Here is a 21725-nt window from a genome sequence, read left to right as displayed (position 1 = left end):
GGACTCTCACGTCAGAAGAGTCCGGACTTGCGACTGTTTGTAACCATGCCCATGTGCACGGTACGAAAGCGCATGAACTCTCACGGATCTCTGTGGATAATCTGACAACGATTATGCAAATAAACTGATAATGTGACGAGCAACGTGTGACTCACACGTTGTTTGGACTTTGATGACACAACGATGACAGGGAAAACAATCAATGTGATCACGGACGAGATGATCCTCTCCCTCCCTGTCGATCTTTTCCCTCAAGATCGGCAAAACATGGCGTAATGATCTACGACAGATGTAAGTCTAGGCGTAACATGCTCAAGCTTCGACTATAGAATTTAACGTGGCTATTTTAGGAATTGGTGTGGTTTCGAGATCCTTTTATTACACGTCCTCAATCCTTCCCTGATCCTTTCCGAAAGAATCTTGCTCGTCCTTATAAATCGTCTTCTTGCTGATGTGCGGACTTGTGAATGCGAAGATGAATACGCAGGATATCATAGAGGAGTTAACGCAAGTCTGCATTCAAATGCGTCTCCATCTGGACGATCTGACAGAACAGAAGGAAAAGCAAACGTTGATCCTGAAACACATCAAGCGGTTCGAAAACAGTGGAACGGAAGCTCTTGATTTTCCAAAAGGTAAGTGACTGTCTGGATCACAGGAAACAAGTTCTCATTATTCCCATGATTTTCCTAACATTCTATTTTAGGATAGCTAATTAGACATAGATAACTATCTATTAAAGATTATCTATAGGAAACTAGCAATTAATTAATCATTGCTATTGTGAACTTTTATATTCACTTTGGGAATAGCTAATTAGAATTGATAATTATCTATTTGAAGGAAAATAATAATTATTGTTCTTTATCATATTTATTTTGAATATAATTAATTAGAAATAAGTAGATATTTATCTGTCATAGAAAACTAGTGAACAATCATTGTCCTTGTAAGTTTTCTGTATTTAGTAATATTTGTTTCACAGGTTTGGAATGGTTTAACGTGTCAGAAGGACTGTCGCTAGCACATAATCTCAAGGGAAAAATTGTGCTATTGGATTTTTTTACTTATTGCTGTATCAATTGCATGCATGTTCTGGCTGAGCTGGAGGAAGTTGAGAAGAAAGTCTCGATGGAGGATGGTCTTGTCGTAGTAAGTATGACATCCTGTTTCAAGAGACCATTAGCAAAATTTAAAATTGGTTATAATAATATTTTTTTTTTTAGATTGGAATTCACAGCGCGAAGTTTACCAATGAGCGCAATTCAAAGAATATCTTATCTGCTGTACAAAGATATAATATCATGCATCCTGTGGTAAATGACGTAACATTAAGAATGTGGGATGATATGGGAATAACGTGTTGGCCTACTCTGGTTATGTTAGGTATGAAATAATATGCGATTCTTTTTTTTGTAATCATTTATATTTGCGCTATTTGTGAAAACTTGATGAACACTTATTGTATTGCAAATCTGTTTCAGGACCTAGAGGTCAACCGCTGGCTGTTTTCGTGGGTGAAGATCACAAAGATGAAATATTATTATATACGAAAGTAGCGTTAGCACATTTCAGATCCTTAAACCAGATATCGAATCACAGTCTTCCATTGAAGCCAGCGCACCATCTTTTACCATCTTCTAAAGACGATTTGTTATTTCCGGGTAAACTAACGGTTCTTCAGTCGGAACAAGGGACGAAGCTGGTCATATCGGATAGTGGTAACAATAGAATCGTGATTGTGAATGAGCACGGAAAGATGGAGAACGTCATAGGCGGATGCAGTCAAGGCTTTAAAGATGGCAATTTTAAGAATGCTAAATTCAATTCACCTCAGGGAGTCTGCGTACTCAATAATATAATTTATGTTGCGGACAATAATAATCACGCTATTAGAAAAGTACCATTTTTTATTATTATACTTTACGACATTGAAATATTATATTTATATCAACATTAATGTCATTTCAGATAGATTTAACTGAAAAAACTGTGTCTACCGTAGCCGGTACTGGTTCACAAGGTAATGATCGTTCTGGTGGTAAACATAGTACCGATCAAGCCCTATCATCTCCTTGGGATGTGGCAATTTATCATCACGAATATAAAGATATCGTTGTACCAGTATTGCTAATTGCCATAGCGGGTACTCATCAGATTTGGGCGTTATTTTTGGAAGATACTGTTTGGTGGAAGGAAAAGTAAGATTTATGGAATTTAATACACATTTATATATGCATTTTCAAATGTGATTTTTGAACGTTTAATTTAATTTAACATTTAATTTCTTATTAAGTGTTAAATATTTTAGTTTATATGGATATAAAGAAATGATATAAAACAAATGCAATTTTTCTCCCGTTTATAGAAATTAATTAATGTTTATTGAGAAGACTGGTTTTTTAATTAAAGCTCTCTGTATTTTTAGAAAATATACAGCAGGCACATGCGCTGCTATCGTCGGAAGTGGTCGGGAGGAAAATCGCAACAACAATTATCCTCATGCTGCGGGTCTGGCACAACCCTCTGGCATTGCGGTTGTTCAGGAACGCAAAGCTGCGTTTTTTGCAGATAGTGAGAGCAGTGCTATCAGACAGTTGCATTTAGATAGCGGTCAAGTATCTGCTGTTTGTGGAGGGCATATGAATCCATTGGTTCGTCCAATAACAAATATTTTTCACTTGTTTTCTTATTTTACCGTTTGTGTATATGAACAACATAGTTTATTCAGCTCGTTTAATATTAATTTAACAAGCATCAGCTTCTCTCGAATAGCAGCGATAAATTACAACTATAATATTTGTCTTACCAGAATTTTCAGATTTAATTTACATTGTAGAACTTGCATGCTTTTGGGGATGTAGACGGAAAGGGACATTCAGCTAAACTTCAACATCCACTGGGAATAACGTGGAATCATTCGGACAAATTACTTTACGTGGCTGACACTTATAATCATAAGATTAAAAGTGTAAATATTACGGGGCAATGCAAGACACTATTCGGCCACGGAAAACCTGATCGTACATTTACCGTAAGTTTCATTTTTTGAAAAGATAAATTTAAAAACGCTTCGCATCTGTCTAATTATTAAAACACTTTTTTAGTTTAATGAACCGAGTGATCTGGCTGTCAGTCCAGACGGTAATATTCTTTACGTAGCAGATACCAATAATCATGCTCTTAAGATTATCGATTTGAAAAACAAGAAGATTTCAACTGTAAGTACATTTCTGGTTTTATTAGAATTAGTTTTAAAATATATTTTTACTTTATTATATCAATATAATTATATAAATCATACAAATTATATCGTAAGATAGAATTTCATCAAAATATGTGTTTTATTTGAAATATATAATATTATATAATATATTATATACTACACTAAGCTTCTTTTATTTTATCTTTCAGATGGAAATTACGTCCTCCCATAGTTTGTATAAAAACACTGACAATGTGTTTGCTTTCGATGTAACACTTAATACACGCGGCGGAGAACTAAACGTTTCATTTAATATCATCTTTACGAACGGTTTGAAATTAGATGAAAATGCACCACAAAAATGGCAAGTGTCACTACCCGCAAATACGTGGACAGCGAAATCTTTGACCGATAGACTTTCAACGCCTGTATCGGTGAAACTTCCCGAAGGAGAAACGTGCGAACAATTGTCTATCGTGTTAAATATAATAGCTTGCGGAGCGGATGTCTGTATGCCGCTACAGTTGCCTATATTACTCAACGTGCAACGAAAAGCAGATGCACCGACAGTTGTGACCGAAGAGAAGGAACTCGTCATTAGTTAGAAAACGTTTTATCATTGATTAGAAAGCGCTCTATCCTTTCAGTGTATATCGAAAAATGCAAATACGCTCGTTCAGAGAACACAATAGTTGAATGAGCGTTCAGTAATCGTTGCCTGTGATTACAGTGAATCTTTAGATTCCAATTAAATTTAAAAGAATATACCAATGATAGCAAGCACTCACTCGACAATTGTATAATTATATATTTTCTGAATGTAGAGTGGCATAAGAAGAAAAAACAATCAATGTATTTCGTTTTTAATTAATCGACGTAAAATTTTTATAAAGTTTTATTTCAACATTCAATAATTTCGAAAGATATAAATGCGAACGTTGCATAATATATATTCTTAAAACATTGAAAAAATTATATATATATAAAATGAAATTTTACATAAGATTTTTATACACTTATTACATTTTAATTTTTAATATATTTATATTTTTTTTATGTTTTTTTAATCATTGCTTTACAACAAATAATAATTCTGCTTTATCCATCAGTGGGCGAGTGTCTAACAAATATGTTAGTCTTTAATAGTGTAATTGGAACAGAAGTTATGATCCTACTAAATAATATTTTATGACTATTACTATTGTTATATTCTAAATTGTTCTTTAGGATCTTTATATGTATGTACATTTAAAATTACATATATATAAAAATAGTTTTTAATTTATTATTTATGAATAATATGAATATAACTTATATAAATTTTTCTTGCTTTGGTTGTTAAATTTACTTTTCGGACTTCTAAAGAATCATTTTATTTACATATATAACTACGAGAATCGTATATTTCAGTATACCTTTATCATCAATTCTCCGTTTCGTCATCTTTCGAGATGTGTATATATGTTACAAAATCCATTATCCCGATTGCCAATATTCACGCAACCATTCCTAATGACCAGTCAGCTCTGACCAGCCTATTCAACATTTTTTATTTTATTCATGCGCTTTTAATTGTTGAAATCTTGAATATCTTCATTTGTTAAATTTTAATTCATTTTATTTAATAAGAATGAATATATATTTATTGACAAATATTCGCAATCATCGTTAGTATTAGTATCGTAACAGAAAGAAGGAATAATATTAATGATCATTAGTTTTAAGTGTCTTGCCAGTTGGTCTTAGGCCGTTTACTATACCATTATAAAATTTGAAATATTTTACAATCCGTGAATAAGTACAGGCGAAGATAAATCTTCGCTTTAAGCTTAATGCGGATAATATCAATCTAACTAATGTTCTGCTCATGATGAATCTACTAACAAACCGCTATATTTCTGTTATTCAATTTTTAAAATAGCTGAAGTTGATTGATCGTAAAATATAATATATCTATTAACGACTGACTATTGATCGTCTTCAATATTTTTTTGTATCTGCTTCCGGTGACAAATCGGATCTCCTGTTCGTTCCTATTTTGTCTTTTTTTTTGTCGTTATTTTCCATTCCTGCTTGTCATGCTTCTATATCTATAATTAAATACGTCTCGATCACGCTTCGATTAACTTGATCGGCGATTAATTTAATCCACAGAATCGCTCGTAGCGAAATTGACTATGCAATTTATTGTCCCTAATCTAATCGCTCTTTCCGCCTGTTAAACAGGATAGGGAATTAACGATTTTATCCGCATTAACGAAACGGTACAAATGACACCTTGGCAAGATAATTATCGGTCGAACGGAATTTAATGGGAGACTTTAAAGCGATTAAATGACTAACTTCCAATTAACGATAATAAATTTGTGAAATACTTGAATTTTTGTTAATACTTTATTTTTTGAAATTCGGATACGTATAACAAATTGTGTAAATTTTATTTTAAATAATATTGCTGGTTAAATTAATCACGGATTAAGGTTCAAGCTTTTGAACGGTCGAAATTATTTTTATGTTCATTTTTATCAATATCTATTAATTTTTAAATGAAAAAAAGGATAAAAAATAAATTAAACCAAAATTAAAATTAATCTACACCAATAGAAATAAATGGACATTAAAACGATTTAAACTTTGATTAATTTATAATTGACAATAATTAATTTATTAAGCAATACCTTGAACTTGAACTATTCTTTTAATATGAATAGTTGATATTTTTAGTTATTTGCAAATAAAAAAAAGATAAAGATAACCGTGTAATTGAAAATTTGCTTCTACCGGTGGAATTAATCGGCGATTAAATCGATCAGAATCTGAATTAGTCGAAGTCGCCCCAAACGCTGCAGGGCAACTCGATCTTCTCCTTTTTGCTTGTCGCACCGCTTTATTATCGTCGGCAACGACGAGGATTCGCACGACCGAGGCAAATGTGGAGAACGAGAGACCGAGAGCGCGCCTGAATGTCTCGGCTTCTCCTTCCCGAGCGACCGAACCGGGAAAGAGACCACGCTTTATTCTTACAGGATGGCCTCGTTGCCTGGTATTCCGGATGATCTCGGTCGGCTCGTAGTCGCCTCACCACTGGGCCATGCACGCGAACGGCGTGCAAACGGCGTGCAAATGACGGGGTGACACGCGCGGGCACGCGTGTGTCGAATTCGCGAATGGGCGATAGACCCGACACCCGATATCCCGTCGTGCGCGTTTCCCCGTTTCTTTCTTTTTTTTTTTTTTTTTCACTCTTTTCTCCTTTCTCTCTTTGTATCCCGCGCGCGTAACTAAATCAGATTTCGGAGGCGGCGCGAGACACGGACGCGCGTGCACGTATTCGTAACGCGCGAGTGTGGCGGACAAAGGAGACGAGGAGAGAGGACCGTTATGTCCCTCGCGTGTATTTATATGAGGGAAAGAGTGAGAAGGGGAGAGAGAGAGAAAGAGAGAGAGAGAGAGAGAGAGAGAGAGAGAGAGAGAGAGAGAGAGAGAGAGAGAGAGAGACACCTCCAGTGTCTATACATTCGTGCCGCGCATGTACTACTGTTATGTGTCGAAAAGTGGTACATTCCGGTGTGCGCGGACGTCGGCGAATACGATATTCCTCGAGTTTTCGCGGGCGCGAGACGCCGCCGGCCGCCGGCCGGTCGGCCGCTCGGAATTCGGAATGTCGCGTGAGGAGATTCGCGTCGCTCTGAGCGACGCACGATGACGAGCGCTCGTCCCGGAGGACTCGTCCTCTCGACATCATCTCGCCCGGCAAAACATGGCGAGTCGCGAAATCGCTATCAACACGGCGGAACGATAGCGACGAGGAGACGAGAGAAAATTGGTCCTCCACCGATTAGCGAACGCGCAAATCGACGTCGCCCGTGCGCTTTAATGTTCCCGTCGATTAATATTCCCATTATGATGCCGGATTATTCGCCGCGTTTGGCTCCACGGCGGCGGCGTTACGCCAGCCGATTTCAGGACGATGCTCCCTTCGGAGCAACGATGTCAGGCTACGTAATCTGGAATGTCGTGTTAGCTCAGCCGAGCGTGACATCTCTGCCATACCGCCGGGGAAATTTCTCACGCACCTGAGAATTTCTCGTAGGTGCACCAGCGAACTTGCGTTTCTTTTCTCTTCTTTTTTTCCTTTCTTTTCTTCGCCAGCCCCCTCCGTCTCTCTTTTTTTTTCTGCCTGATCGTTATCGTGCTCGCGTATGAAGAAGAGAGAATACGCTCGGAATTACAGGAGAGCCGAACGTCGCTCCTCAATGTCGTCGGGGAACGAAGATCGAGCCGAAGATCGACCCTCCGCCAGGGAACGGAAATGAAACTTCGAGATGAGTTGATTCAGCTGCGAGTTGATCGTGACGATCGCGCGCGCGCCCCGAGGGCGACCTGAAAACCGACGGTCTTGCGAGGGAAATAGGTCGGGTTTTGCGGAGTCGTCGCTCGTTTCTCGCGTTCCCCTTTTGCTGCTCCTCCCAGAGTCCACCTCCCCCCGTCCCCCTTCCGACATCAAATTTGTCGATAGGTAAACCGTTGGATAAACCTTAATCCGGCGCGGCCTGGCGCGGTACCGTTGTCTTGGTAAACAGTGGGTTACGGATGGACAGTCGTGCAAGTGGGACGGCTGTTTATTAACCCGCGCGTGTTCGACGTTCACAGAAAACTCCGTGCAGACGTACATACGTAGCCGCGCGAGAGGCGAGAAACGAGTTTCTCGCGCGAGCCCGGTCTTCCCGGTCACTGCCGAACCTAAATCTAAGCGTTTTTCGCGACTTCCGCCTCACTCGGCTCCGACCCGCAGCCTCGTCCCGATGAACGAATCTCCCAGACGAGAATTTAATTCGTCGTCCCGTCGACGAGCTCTCCACGTTCTCCATCGGAGGAACGAGAGTCGTAGAAGATGCGAACCCTTAAGTTTCTTTATCCCTAAATGTCCTTGATTCTTGAAGAAGGACAAAAGGAAAAAAGGGGTATATATATATATATATATATATATATATATATATAGAGAGAGAGAGAGAGAGAGAGAGAGAGAGGAAGGAATACATTTTTTTATTCCGCCGTCGAACTTGATGAATGAACCACGTAAAAAGTCATGCTCTCTCTCGTCTCGGGAGTGCGATTCGACGGAATTCAGCCAGACGTCCCGTTTATGAAAGAGAATGAATCTTCCAAAATCTCGAGCTCTCGCGGAACTTTACGGCCCCTCGACCCCTCCCCCCCGCGCGGCCCGCCGCCCCGAGTTCTTTCACAATTTCATACGTCACGTACGCGACTCATTCGGTCGATGTACCGTTAATCGGCGTGAATCGTCGGCCTGGTCTACGCGTGTACTACAACGACAAACTATGTTTGAAAAATTATTCGTAAGCCTCTTTTCCTGCTTCTTTCCTCCCTCCCCTCTTCCCTTTCTCCGCCCCCTTTTGACAACCCCGTTTACGCGCGATCCTCCGAGAGCGTGATTCGCGATTCGTTTGATGTTAAACGACCGGGGGATGAGATAAGGCTGAGAGAAACTCGATCGAGCTCGCGATTAAAATCTCCGTCTCTAACTATCCTTCTAATTGGCCATTGTAGCCTCGAGGGTCGCAGGCGATCCCCGCTCGATAGAAGGAACGCGCGCGGTCACCTGTTTTCCGCGTAATCCGCTCCGTCTATCCGACGTCTCTCTCGCGAGAGAGGCGAGAGAGAAAGAGAGATGGGAGGGGGGGGGGGGGTCTTGCCGAAGTCCTTTCTCTCTGTCTTACCCTCCAAGAGCGCGGTCCGTGTCTCCCCCTCCTTCTTATCTCCTCTTGTTGCCTCTTGTTCCGCGCCGTGCTCGCACCAGCGAAGGATCCTACCTTGCAGTACGTGTTTATCCAGGGTATAAGACGGCACAGAAGAAGCGGAGCGGACGCGAGTGGCCGTAGGAAGAGAGCCGCTCGGAGTCGTGTCGAGCGCGAGCGCGGAGCGGAGCGGACCGGCGCGGAACGGTGCGGTGCGGTGCGGTGCGGCGCGGCGCGGCACGGAACGGATGCGAGAGGGAGCGCGAAGGGCCCCCGCGGAAAAGAAAAGGGAGGAGCTTCGCGGAGAACGCGCTCCGTAATCTTCACCGAGGTCGCTACACCGAGACGGCGAGTTTGACAGCAAGGCCGACCGCAAAATAGTCTCAACTGCTAAACGTCCTTGATCCCTTAACGAAGAAGGGAAGAAGGGAAAAAAGGGGGAGAGAGAGAGAGAGAGAGAGAGGAGAGAGAGAGGGAGGCAGGGAGAGAGAGAGAGGAGCAAAAAAGGGGAAGAGGGATTGACTTTGCGCGTCTCGCGCGAGGGAATCGAGGGATCGCCGTAGACGCTCGCCGCGAACGTCCGACGTCGCTTTTTTTTTCTCTTTTTATCCCTCGCGAGTACCGCGAGTTCTCGCTGATTGTCGCGTGGTGTTTCGGATCTTCGAGCGGCTGATCGCCGAAGTCGTCGCACCGGGGCGTCCTGATCGGAAATCTCCCCGCGAGATTAAATGACATTTCCAGGGAGTCTACCTTCGCCTGCAAAGTGTGAGTGTACTTAGCGGAAACTATTGCGCTGATTTTTCTGAGTGTTTCGGTCGATTCTCGCGGAGGAGAGGAGAGAGAGAGAGAGAGAGAGAGAGAGAGAGAGAGACGCGTAAATCGCCGGGATGCTGAGAGGCGCACTAATTGCAAGGGTCATCCCCTAGATTCAGACGCGACGCGAATCGCTAGAGGTAACTGGGCGACGAAAAACCGGTTGCCGATGTGTAACAACAACCAGCAAGAAATTGGAAGGTTCGCCGACCTATCTCTCTTTCCTCTCCTCACGCTTCTTTTTTCCTTCTCACGCTGTCGTGCCGCGTTATTCGACCAGCCTCTGTCTGTCTGCGGCTCTTGGTAGCGCATATTTTATCTCCTTTGGATTTATTTCCCATGTGATTTTCTGAGAAGCGTCTCTCGATAAGCCTCGTTTCAGGAGTCCTGATTTAAAGGGCGCTTTTTCAGGAAATTGACACATTGAAGAGCGGGAACGATTCTTAAACCACGAGTTCTCAAACTACAGTACGTATTTCCGTTTTCAGAGAATCGACAATTATCATGTTGCCGCAGCGATTGCGCTGGCTGCTGCCGGTACTAATCATGTCTTGGATGAGCCTGCAGTTAAGTGCGGCTCACAACGAACGTTCGCACGTGGCTGCGGATACGTTTGATCCTAGGTCAGTATCACGCGAGAGAGAGAGCCCAATTAACGTTTGCCTACACGTTAGTTAAATGTATGTAGATTTAGAGCGCGGCGTAACTACGGCGTCGACGTAATCAGCCGTGATTTAACGCGGACGTGTTAAAGACATGAGATAATACGAAACAGTACATCCAGATAAAAATCGCGCCTGGCGTGGGAAAGACAGAATGGAGAATGCGGAAGAGGAGAAAAGGATGAAAAGAAAAGAAAAAGAACATGGTCGGCTTTTATTAGAGACACCGCGGCTTAGTTCCCGGGCTGCGCCAGACGGCCCTCCGGTCTTAACGAGGGGGCTAATTAGGGAAATTACGTGAACGCATTGAACCTCCGTGCTTATCAATTCGATGTAGATTCCTCGCTGATATACCGAACACGTATGTCATAAATCTCTATCGGGGCCGCTTAAATTTAGAATTCCGTCGAGACGCGAACGGAGAGATTCTCCACGTGAGAAACGAGCGCGTCGTCCGCCTCACTCGCATTCGTTACATCGCGATGTTACGTATCCCGTATAGAATTCACGTATCCATTTCTAAATTAACAATTTATCACCGAGTGTGGCGAGGGCCGTACAATGATCTTCTGGACGTGCCCTTTGTGCGTTTTACAGCGCGGCCGCTTTAACAATGACCCGCAACGAGGACCACGACGGACGCGCGCATCATCCTCCGAAGGGCAAAAACGAGACGCAGTCCAACCACAAACTGGTCGCTTCCCCGGCCGGACTTTTGCGGCCCGACAAGTTTCAGTTTTATACTTACAACGACAAGGGCGATATGATTACGCGGCAGATGACCGCTCAGGAAATTCAAGGTCTCATCGCGGCAGGTGGGGCGGATCACATAGCGATGGATAGGCAGGAGCCTCAAAAAGCTGACGATGTCCTGACAGGCGGCAAAAAGGTCGGTTCGCCGTCACCAGTTTCCCATCTTTTGTCCATCGTCTCGTAACCATAGATGGCTAACAGCGCGACATATATTTCGCCTAAAATACTTTGATTACTACTGATTCCTTATAGAAATTTAGTATAGTAATTTAGTAAAGGTAGTGATTAATTACTGAAAAATTACTTATTTTGAGTATTAAAAGCACTGCTGTTTAATGCTTTTAATATTCAAAATAAGTAATTTTCAGTATTAATGGGATTTCTATAAGGAATGACAATGAATGGAAGCATAAAATTTATATAAATAGAATTAAAATTGTTTAAATATATTAAGTGAAGAATATGATTTTTATAATAATCACTCAGAGAAAATTTCTTCGCATGAATTGCTTTCGACAGTTCAATGCTATTAATAGAATATAGTATCGATAAAAGGATAGATAAAAGTATTAGATTATATTTAGATATAAGAACAAAACGAGGAAAAACGTGATAGGAGCTAACGGAGCTATCTCGCCTCTCCGTGTACGGGTTTAACACATTCCACGTCGTATTTTAGGTCATGGATGTGGTACAGAAGGTACAGAACGTGCTAAAGAGCGCACTCGATAAGCCACCGACCTTAACGGGTTCGATACCGAAGATTCCGGAACACGCGAACGTCGAGTGGAGCAACATTCTACCTTCGATTCTGTCTGGCGAGGCGGACGCGATCTCCCCGAACGGCGAGTCCAATCAATCGTTCCACAAGATTAAGCCGCAGAAGGTGGAAACCGCAGGTGCATCGAATACCGGAACGGGCGTTTTAATATCGAAACCACCGACGACGAAGAAACCACCGGCGACGTCGGACGTTCAGACGAACGCGTACGCTGGTTTCACCAACAACATGCAGGAAAAGCCTCAACCGAGCCATCACTCACAACAAACAACAACAATCACCGAGAAACCAATGATACCAGTTCCAGTTATCACCCTGACGGAACAAAAGCTATCCACGGTGCAGTCCACCGTTACCGAAAGCCCCATCTTCCAAATGCTCAGCGTGATTCCGGTCGAGAGCGTCGCGACTAAGGGAAGCTCGACAATCTCGCCTATGCCTGACATTAGTATCACGAATTCGGCGATCACCCAGGCATCTGTTCAGACCGAGGAATCCCTCGGTCAGACGGAACAGTTTATCGAATTGGCTCTGACGAAGGTGCCGGAGGGCACGACGTTCCCGCAACTGACAACCTTAGACATGTATCCTGTAAGCATCACGAAGCAGACGACCATGAATAACAAAGTAGGCCAAGGGATCGAGGTCTCGATGACCACGCCGGGCGTATCGACCGATTCCTCCACTACGAAGCTTACGCACAACAACGGGCCCGGCGAAATGACAAACGCGCCCGACAAGATCTCTTCCTCCAGCGCGAATTACATTCTCGTGCAGAGCAAGAACAATACGAAAATACCCGACGATTCTGCACTCGCGTCTGGCGTTACGGAAGGATCTCAGGCGAGCGGCATGACGCACAATGACGATGAAATAATTCCACAAATCAACATCCTCGCTATCCCGGCGCCGTTTTCCCACGCGTCATCGAGACCCGAGGAGGCGTCATCCAACGTAATCGCGCCGCACTCGTCATCCACGCTCGCTTCCGTAACGAGAATCAAGGCCCCGACCGTCCCGACGTCGTCGCAGCCGTTCACCATCATCTCGGATCATTATCTCAGCGAGGGCCTCTCGACGGTTACGAAAGGCTCGTCGAGCTCGGCTACGCCGGCTTACGTGGAGCATTATCTTAATCCTCTGACGACCGAGATCCAATCCCCGGCGCCGATAGAACCGTTACCCACGCAGCTAATCGACTCCTTCTCGAGTGTAATAAATCAAGTTTCGGAAGTGAAGCCACCTATCCTGCCGCTGTCGCCGAATGAGACGCCGGAGATACCGATTGTGAATATTAATTACGATCAGCGGCGCAACGTGTCCGGCTCGGCCGAGGCCGCCTTGGACGAAGATACGCAGCACGATGCCGCGGTGTCCCAAGGCTCGAACGAGAAGAAGAATGTCGCTAATGCGCAAACATACGTGACCGTTACCACAGAAATTCCATCGCGAGGCACCACTGTCAGGCTCGTCGATTATATCACTCATCGGCCTCTCAGCGCGACCAACGATGACGTTTCCACGAATACTCGGGTCACAGCGACGACGTCATCCTCTTCGACCAGAATCGGGATAACAAATAACAGAGTAACGGCCAATAATTTAGTCACGACGCCAGCCGGATTGAAATCGACCGTAGCGAGCAAGATTTCGGGATCGACGGGATCATCCTCGTCCGTGCAGTTCGAAAAGATACACGTCACAGCCGCGACTGAAAGTCCTATGATTCTTGAGAGCGTTGCCGAGAAAATTGCACCGTCTTCTTCGATAGCGCCTGATGCAGCCGCGACGCAATCGATGACTACGTCGATCAACCCGAGCGCGTCCTCGAATAAGCCTACGACGATCAACGAGTACTTTGACAACGCTTTAACGAGTTTGAACTTGAGCGATCCGGTATCCGCGATCGATCAAGTGTTGAACATCGCGCCGCTACCGTCCAGCATCCCGGCGATCGAGCCGATCGGTTTACCAAGCGACACATCGAGTCTTGTAGCCAGTGGTTTGGCGAGTGGACTTATCGCCGGATTTACTATAGGCTCGTCAAACGAGAAATTCAGTCAGACGGCTAAGAACACATCGAAGCTTGCTCAGGAATCCACCGAAGACGTTACTAAAATATACGAGAAAATTGCGGGATCTAATCTAAACGATCAGAGGAAAAAAAATGTGACGCAATCGACGCAGGGAACGTTAATAGATCCAGTTCGAAACGGTACATTAATTTATGGTGTATTAACGCAGACGAAAGAATCAAATATGGCAGAACCGACTAAATTATCAAGTAGCAGCGAGAGAGTCGACGATCCCACGAAAGCACCTTCATCATCGTCAGGAAATAAATTTTCGAATACTAATGAATCGAAGTTTAATATTAAACAGAGCACAACGAACGTGGGAATCACCGTGAAACCTGAACAAACAACGATGACGGAGATTCGATTGCCAAGCGTCAATAAAACGGTACTTGGTACAAGCGACGATCAGAAAAAAACGGAGATCAGGGAAAAGGTGAAAACGACAGAAGCGTCCATTGTGAGGACAGACTTAGATCCCGAATTATCTCAATCATCTTCTATGAAAATTGCGAATGACACTAGAAACACGGAGAGCAGTATGAAAATAGAAATACTAGATGAAAAGAATGATCCCTCCGCGAATGCTTCGCCAACAAAGGAGACCATCACCATTCATAATCCTGTTTCCGACAATTCATATAATGCCTACATTGGTAGTACTACAACAAACACATCTGCTTCGAACGTTACGTCTGACGGTACTATTTTATTAAATAAAAATTCTACCGATCCTGCGTTTTCGCAGAATCCAAATCGCGTCAATAGCACAGCTGGATACAAAGACAAGAACACAAGCACTCAGAATAAAAAGAATGATAATAACAATGATTCTTCTCCTTTGCCAATTCAAGAACACACCGAAAGCTCGATCGTCAAGGTTGTAACGCAGGGATTGACGGGCAATGTAAGCGGGACCAAGGAAGATATTTTTCGACCTGATAACTCTATCAGTAATACGTCCAATCAGAATGATAAAAATTTGGCGCAGCCCATGTCAATGATTGGTACACCAACGCAGAGCGACAAGGATAATAAGACGGAGAGCAAGATTGCATCTTTGAAACATTCCGAGAGCTCGTCGAAACCTACGGATGCGACACGCTTGCCAGCGTCGACGTCACCATCGAGTGTTCCGGTCCGTCAGACGTCGAAACCTACGGTAAATCATAAACCGTCGGAGAAGTCCGATGTTACCAAGACCGACACTGATGCAAATGTAGAGGACAAGTGGACGCTCATATCGCAAGAAGTCCCGCCAGCCATGCCGAAGCTTCCAAAGCCGTCAAAGCCATCGAAGCCGTCGAGAAAACCAGTCCAGACCTCGTCGTCGTCCCCGAATGAGAATACCCACGTTCGTTCTCCAGGAGCTAGTGAAACAGCCACTCATCATCAGGATCACCAGGAGTCCCCGACGCAGTCCTTGCTACCATTGGATGCCTCTCAGAGCGCGGTCGGCTTAGATGTCACCATAAGACATACAAGCCCCGATATCATAAACTTCGCCAAGCTGTGCAACGAGCTGGCCTTCAACTTCTGGGCGGCCACCAATAAGGGTTTGAGCACCGCGAGATCGTTGGCGTTGTCGCCATTCGGCATGACCAGCTTGCTGGCGATGATCTTCCTGGGCGCCCGCGGTCCAACGTCCGACCAGATGAACGAGGTGCTCGGCTTGGACGACGTCGCCACGTTCAATCCGCATCTGGTCTTCCAGAATATAACCGACACGGTGAGCCTAGCCCGTGATCAGGGCATCGTGAACGCCGCCTTCGTCCGCGAACTGTTCGCCGACAAGATGAAGGTCAGGAAGCTCATGCCGTTCTACAAGGAACAGGCCCAGCAATTCTACGAGGGGCTCGTGGCCGAGGTGAACTTTGCCACCATCAGCGACCTCGTGCGCAGGAGGACGAATCTACTGATCAGAAAGCAGACTGGCGGCAGGATCAAAGACTTCGTCAAGACGAACACGGTACCGCTTAGGTCACCTTTAGCGGCGCTCTCCGCCAATGTGTTCCAGACCGATTGCAACAGCAGTCTGACCAGCTCCGTCGGCAGAGATGGCGAATTGTATTTCGCGGTCTCGCCGGCAGTCAGACAGAGAAAACTCGTGCCGGTCCCGGCTACGACTTGGCGATCGAGTGTTCTGGCCGGCTACGAACCCAGCATCGACGCCACCGCGGTAGCTCTCGGAAACAGCGACAAGCTGATCTCGACGATCTTCGTATTGCCGGGTCAACAGGGTCACACTGCACCTGGCGACAACCTGGATCGTCTCGAGCAGCGTCTTACCAGAAGCGCGTTCCGCGACGGTGCCTGGAACAAGCTCCTCAAGGTTCTGATACCGAGAAGCGGTCTCGAGCTACAGGTGCCCAAGTTCAGTCACAGATCCGTCGTCAACGCGACCGCTGCGTTGAAGAGAATGGGCCTCGACGAGCTCTTCTCGGGCAACGCCGACTTCAAGGGTATCAATGGCATAGGTCATCGTCTCCACCTGGCCGATGTATTACAGGTAAGATAATCACTCGACACGCTCGGTATAACGTCGCTTGTAATCATCAATTTTTGTTCGCAGATGAATTTATTCAGCACCTGCGGCGACGAGAATATTCTGGGTGGTCGACATCACGTGGAAACGTACCCCGCGACCCCGTTAAGAAGGAGCGTCGAACGACGATTGGAGGAGACCGATAATTCCGGCAGCGTCGCTGAAGAAGACACATCGAGATACGTATCGTCACAGGAGGATAACGTAGACTTGTTCTACGCAGATCGGTACGGATTCTACAGAGAGGAACGGCATCTCTCTGGATCGTTAGAGAGACCGAGATTGAAGCTTGACAGACCCTTCTTATATTTCGTCCGGCACAACCCTTCCGGCATAATACTTCACATGGGACGTTTTAATCCGCGATTGTTGCCTTAAATAAGAATTTATTCTCCGCCGAATGCCATCAATTCGATCCTGTTCCTTCTATTCGACATCCACATTCACCAACGTTTTTGTAAGATCGGGAAAAACAGCTGACTCTCGATACGATTGCTCAAACGACTCGTTCTCTAATGATCGAACGACCCAACGCGACTCGACGTCGTGGTCCACTGTTTTAGAGGAGGTAGGACGTGTACTCGGCATATTCTAGAAAATTTGTAAACAATTTTACTTAGAGTTATTACATATTAGTTTCATCGTCTTCACCTAAAGATAAGAAATTATGGCGATATCACGCGATATCATTTGTGGCACGTTAATACATGTCAAACGGGCCCACGGCACTGACATGGATCTTATCACTTTATGATTTATATTTAGGGAGTGGTTAAATGCATAAAAATAACAGACTGAAAAACGAAGGAGAAAGAGACGGTACGAAAGGGAAAGATCTTAATCGCGGTCCAAATAATCATCATTTTTATAATTGTATTTCTTCGTTTTTTTTATGTACGGATAAAATGTGATGATTATACGCGATCGCCGGCGAATATTAAATATATTTTTTATCGAATGTCAATAATCTATTTGGACCCTGATTGACATTACACGCATTCTTTTTAATACGATTAACAATTGCGATATGTAACTGAACGTTGAATTTTTTCTTTTGTACATTTCGTAGAATTAATCTGTTAGGGCGCGCGTTCAGTTCATATGCACGCACATTGTACATGAAAAATGTATTTTCTTAACAAAGGAAAATGTCGAACGGTCGATGCGTTGAATAAAAAGCAACATCTCTCGTTCGTCGTTCTGTTGTTTTTGAAGGAAAACTCCAAGCCGGCTGTTTGGGCATTACTGTACTTGTGTGGATGTAAGATAAGAAAACTGCGTTAAGCCGATATCGCACAACGTATCATAAATAATAATATGCGAGCGTCTTTCCCAACTCGGAAACCGCAACTGATATTCTCATCGGTGTTGTAAAATATATTGCAATGTATCAGAATACATAGCAACTAAAGCGAAAATTACATTTGTACTGCTGTTACAAATTCAAATCGGTATCTTTGATAAAGCGTATGGCCCAGGCATCATAATTACATCATTATAAATATCAAATTTTCACAAGTATATATATATATAAATTGTATATAACATATATATATATATATAATATTTATATTATATATTATATATATATATATATATATATATAATTATTATACTAATATAATTTGCTGTCACTTGGCAAAGTGTACACGTCACTCAACAATGCATGTGGTGGCGCCTTCTTTCATATAATCCATAACAATCTATTTCACGTGCTTATCGTAAAAAGGAATTTCTTTTCACTGTAGTCTAATTATGCATGTCATCGTTGTTATCTGTGCGTTATCTTTGTTAAATGATAACTGAAATAAGCGATAGTGGGGAAGATCTCTATACTTACACTTATCGCGCAATTATCGTAAAGTTTCGTTGAATGGTGGAACTTTATTGTTTTCCAATTTTTAACGTGGCAACGCGGACGACCAAACTGTGAGTGAAATTGTTTGAATGATTTCGTTCGCAGTTGCAGTTTCGCCGTAAGACGCAAGTGTGACGCTCCGCGCGATCGTCGGATCGCATCTAGAGTGACAATCGCGAGTTTCTAGATCATATTGATCGACGTACAAGGTATGTGATCGAATGACAAATATTTTTTGTTCCTGATCTCGCGTTATTTTTATAAGCATTCGTGATTCACTTCACGTCCTAATTCACTTTTCAGTTTTATCGTTCGCAAGCAGTTCGCTGACTCGCATTAAGCAATCTGCACGAACCTGAAGCGTTTCAAGAAGCGACTCGGATTTTTCTGGATATATATATTTTACTCTGGATTGAACTTGAGCTCAAAACACACAGAAGCATCTGAACAAACGATGGGTTGACACGAGTTTAAATATTTCCATTTGCGTTTGGGCATCCTCAATACATCATGTGCGAGGCTTAATACAACGTGAAACAATGTGATCACTTCACTTCGAGCGATGTACGATGATTTACGAATCGATAAATTTGGTGCCAGGAAATTTTTTGGTGCGATGATTTACGTCTTGTCTCCTAATCGCGCGAGAGTCGTTTCCTAGAAATACAAACCAGGAAAAATACAAACAAGATGTGAAATGCAGCGTTTTAACTTCAACTCGGGAGTCATTTATCACCATAAATAAGTAGTATACTATATACTTGCGATAAGCCGATAGATTAATAACGACTACGAGGGGAAAATTTGTCTCTCCGACTGTCTCTCGTATCCAGCATGTTCTTTCTGATTCTATTGGTATGTATACCACCTCGCTGATAATTAATAACTCGCTCGGCGATTGTCGATGATATAATTTTATGCGTTTTTGTGGATTTAATCAGCGGCGAAACAGCTGTCCGCTCACCGGTCGCTGTCGAGGACTCGGACCTCTTGTTAAGTCGCGCGTTGTTAATTATTGCCGCTGCGAAATTAAAGCCGCAGAACGACTTTAATTCCGAGGGAATAGAGATAGGCACTTCAGGCACGCGTTTCGTCATAGACGAAGGGGTGAATCCGCTTCGCTCGGAAAGTATATATCTATAATGCGAATTATTCAGGATGCGGATTGCTCCGGCCGCATGCTGGCTACCATCCTGATCGCGTGGGTGACGACGGCAATGATAGCCTCGATATTACTGCAATGGGAGCACATGTGGGTTGTTTTGGTGGTGCTGACGGTGCTCTTCTTCCTGGTTTGCGGATACACCGTCTACACCGTGAAGAGAGCTCACGCGAGAGTCCTGTTCGAGCAGCAAAGAGCGACGATTCGGACCATCTCGGACATTACGACCGCCAATCATAGACAGGTATTTTTCTTCAACTTCTCGAAGACATCTCTCACATATCGTACTGGAATAAATCGCAGAAGAAGAAAATATTACGATATTATTGAAAACGTAAAAAGTTTTACATTTTGTCGGGAAATGTTGGAGTTGGAATATCGAAGCAGTATTTGTTATGTAAATTAACAGTCAGTTACGTGTGTATTTTTACCACTCGCATTAATATAAATTACAATGCACATTGCAAGAATTATGTAAGTTTTAAACGTTTCTGCAAAAATAAAACTGTACAACGTAATATTTTTAATAATGCATTGATTTTTGTTCCAATTAAAAAATTACTAAGTACATCGATATTGTAATTTTTGTAATGACAAAAGTAAAATGTGAGTGAATGTTAGATGATTTGTATAAAAAGTATGTTTTACTAATAAGATTTATTAATATAATTTTATTTAATCGTAATTTAATCATCTTATGTAGAATGAAAATTTTTTACTTTTCTTCCGCGAGATACGGCGCTTCAAAAAAGAAAGTATTTAAATTCGCATTTTTTTGCAGGCAGAATCGTCGGCATACGTAACGCGCCTAAATGCGGATTTACCGCCGTCTTATACGTCCGTGATATCCGTTCAGGGGACATTGGCGCCTCAGTCATCGGTGGTTACCGATCTATCTGGCGAAAATAAATTCGAGGATCCTCCGCCCTATTCAATCGCGATCGCTTCCATGAATATGCAAGAGCGAAACGCAGAAATCTTGGGTGAACCACACGCACCATCCACTGTATCTACAAAAAAGTATAACGCTGCTGCTCCCGCTGCTTCTCTTGCAACCATATCTCTAACATGTTCGAGATAATTTAAATTATTCCCACAGATAAGAATAATTAGCATTAAAGTCTCGAATGAAAAAAAAATGCAAGAAGACGAAAGGAAAGCGAAGGAAAGCAATTTAAAATTTGTAATGAAAGCGCCTTTGCTTTGAACGAAAAATTTACTATATTTTTTTGTTACGATATTTACCTGGATCATATATTACGATGAGATAATTTTTGATTGAATTTGTATTTGTTTGCGTTTCATTCTTTGCAGGCAAATTTTTTTATAGCGTTACAGGCATTTGTAACTTTCATCGCCAAAATAAAGACTGAGATCATATTGTAACAATTGACCTCTTTTCAGTATTGTTCATATTATATGAAAGAAAAAAACTCAAACAGTGTGCGTATGCCTAAAAAAATTATTTATTAATATACTATTAATACGTTTGAAAGTTATTTTTTACAAAATTTTTTGAAGCATATATAATTATTTATTATTATTAATTGTAACATTTATGGATTAAAATATATGTGGCATAGTCGATCTAAAAACATCATTACTGTTTTCATTATAGATAAAAAGAAATAATATTGTTATCAAGTCATTATTGAAAAATATAATTGTAACGATAACAATATAATTAATAATGCATTATTTCTTAACTCTGATCATATTTATTTCAATTCATTCGAGTTTCGAAAACCATAGTAAATCATGAATCATATTCTATGTGTTTGAAATGATTATTTGTTTTTTTTTTAACATTTAGACAACTTATGCTTATTTTATTCATCTGATTTTATTCTTCTCTTATTTTATTACATCTGAATAAATTTAAGAGAAAAACAGTATCCTAAATATATTATGAAAGTAAAACATTTTTTGAGAAAAAAATCGAAGGAGAGAGAGCGTTACACTTCCATAGATTTTATAATACTGGATACACTTTAGATGGAAAGAGACGGTAGATGTGTTGTATCTTCTATCCTTCAGTTTCCGAAAGTACATACGTTAAAGAAGAACATAAGATATTGCTCTCTTATTCTATCATATGGAAGGACAGCACAT

The 21725-nt window shown here is 42.6% G+C and overlaps 3 protein-coding genes across 5 annotated transcripts; all 3 read left to right on the top strand.

The window, feature by feature from the left end:
* The first annotated feature begins 149 nt into the window (after positions 1-149).
* Positions 150-5175, top strand: LOC105428821 (NHL repeat-containing protein 2). Of its 2 annotated transcripts, XM_011641338.2 has the most exons (10): positions 150-291; positions 351-635; positions 986-1152; positions 1227-1386; positions 1485-1900; positions 1972-2201; positions 2429-2654; positions 2840-3034; positions 3108-3221; positions 3415-5175. In XM_011641338.2, exons 2-10 carry the CDS (start codon positions 452-454, stop codon positions 3808-3810), a joined length of 2088 nt encoding a protein of 695 aa, XP_011639640.2. In that variant the 5' UTR covers positions 150-291; positions 351-451; the 3' UTR covers positions 3811-5175. The 2 variants fall into 2 exon arrangements, with proteins under 2 accessions (XP_011639640.2, XP_025074494.2); XM_025218709.2 differs by lacking the exon at positions 150-291 and having other exon boundaries at positions 307-635.
* Positions 5176-6627: 1452 nt separating this feature from the next.
* Positions 6628-17785, top strand: LOC105428820 (uncharacterized). Of its 2 annotated transcripts, none has more exons than XM_089084680.1 (6): positions 6628-7294; positions 9062-9729; positions 10266-10400; positions 11037-11328; positions 11872-16557; positions 16621-17785. In XM_089084680.1, the coding sequence occupies exons 3-6, from the start codon at positions 10282-10284 to the stop codon at positions 16969-16971; spliced, it is 5448 nt and encodes a 1815-aa protein (XP_088940806.1). In that variant the 5' UTR covers positions 6628-7294; positions 9062-9729; positions 10266-10281; the 3' UTR covers positions 16972-17785. The 2 variants fall into 2 exon arrangements, with proteins under 2 accessions (XP_088940806.1, XP_088940805.1); XM_089084679.1 differs by having other exon boundaries at positions 7440-9729.
* Positions 17786-19176: 1391 nt separating this feature from the next.
* On the top strand, positions 19177-21319 carry LOC105428829 (uncharacterized). The gene is made up of 3 exons (XM_011641352.3): positions 19177-19306; positions 19609-19857; positions 20395-21319. Exons 1-3 carry the CDS (start codon positions 19286-19288, stop codon positions 20692-20694), a joined length of 570 nt encoding a protein of 189 aa, XP_011639654.2. The 5' UTR covers positions 19177-19285; the 3' UTR covers positions 20695-21319.
* The last annotated feature ends 406 nt before the right edge of the window (positions 21320-21725 follow it).

The sequence above is a fragment of the Pogonomyrmex barbatus genome, unplaced genomic scaffold, assembly GCF_055798465.1.
Source record: "Pogonomyrmex barbatus isolate J1 unplaced genomic scaffold, ASM5579846v1 scaffold9, whole genome shotgun sequence".
Lineage (NCBI taxonomy): Eukaryota > Metazoa > Arthropoda > Insecta > Hymenoptera > Formicidae > Pogonomyrmex > Pogonomyrmex barbatus.
This window is presented reverse-complemented; position numbering and strand designations above follow the sequence as displayed.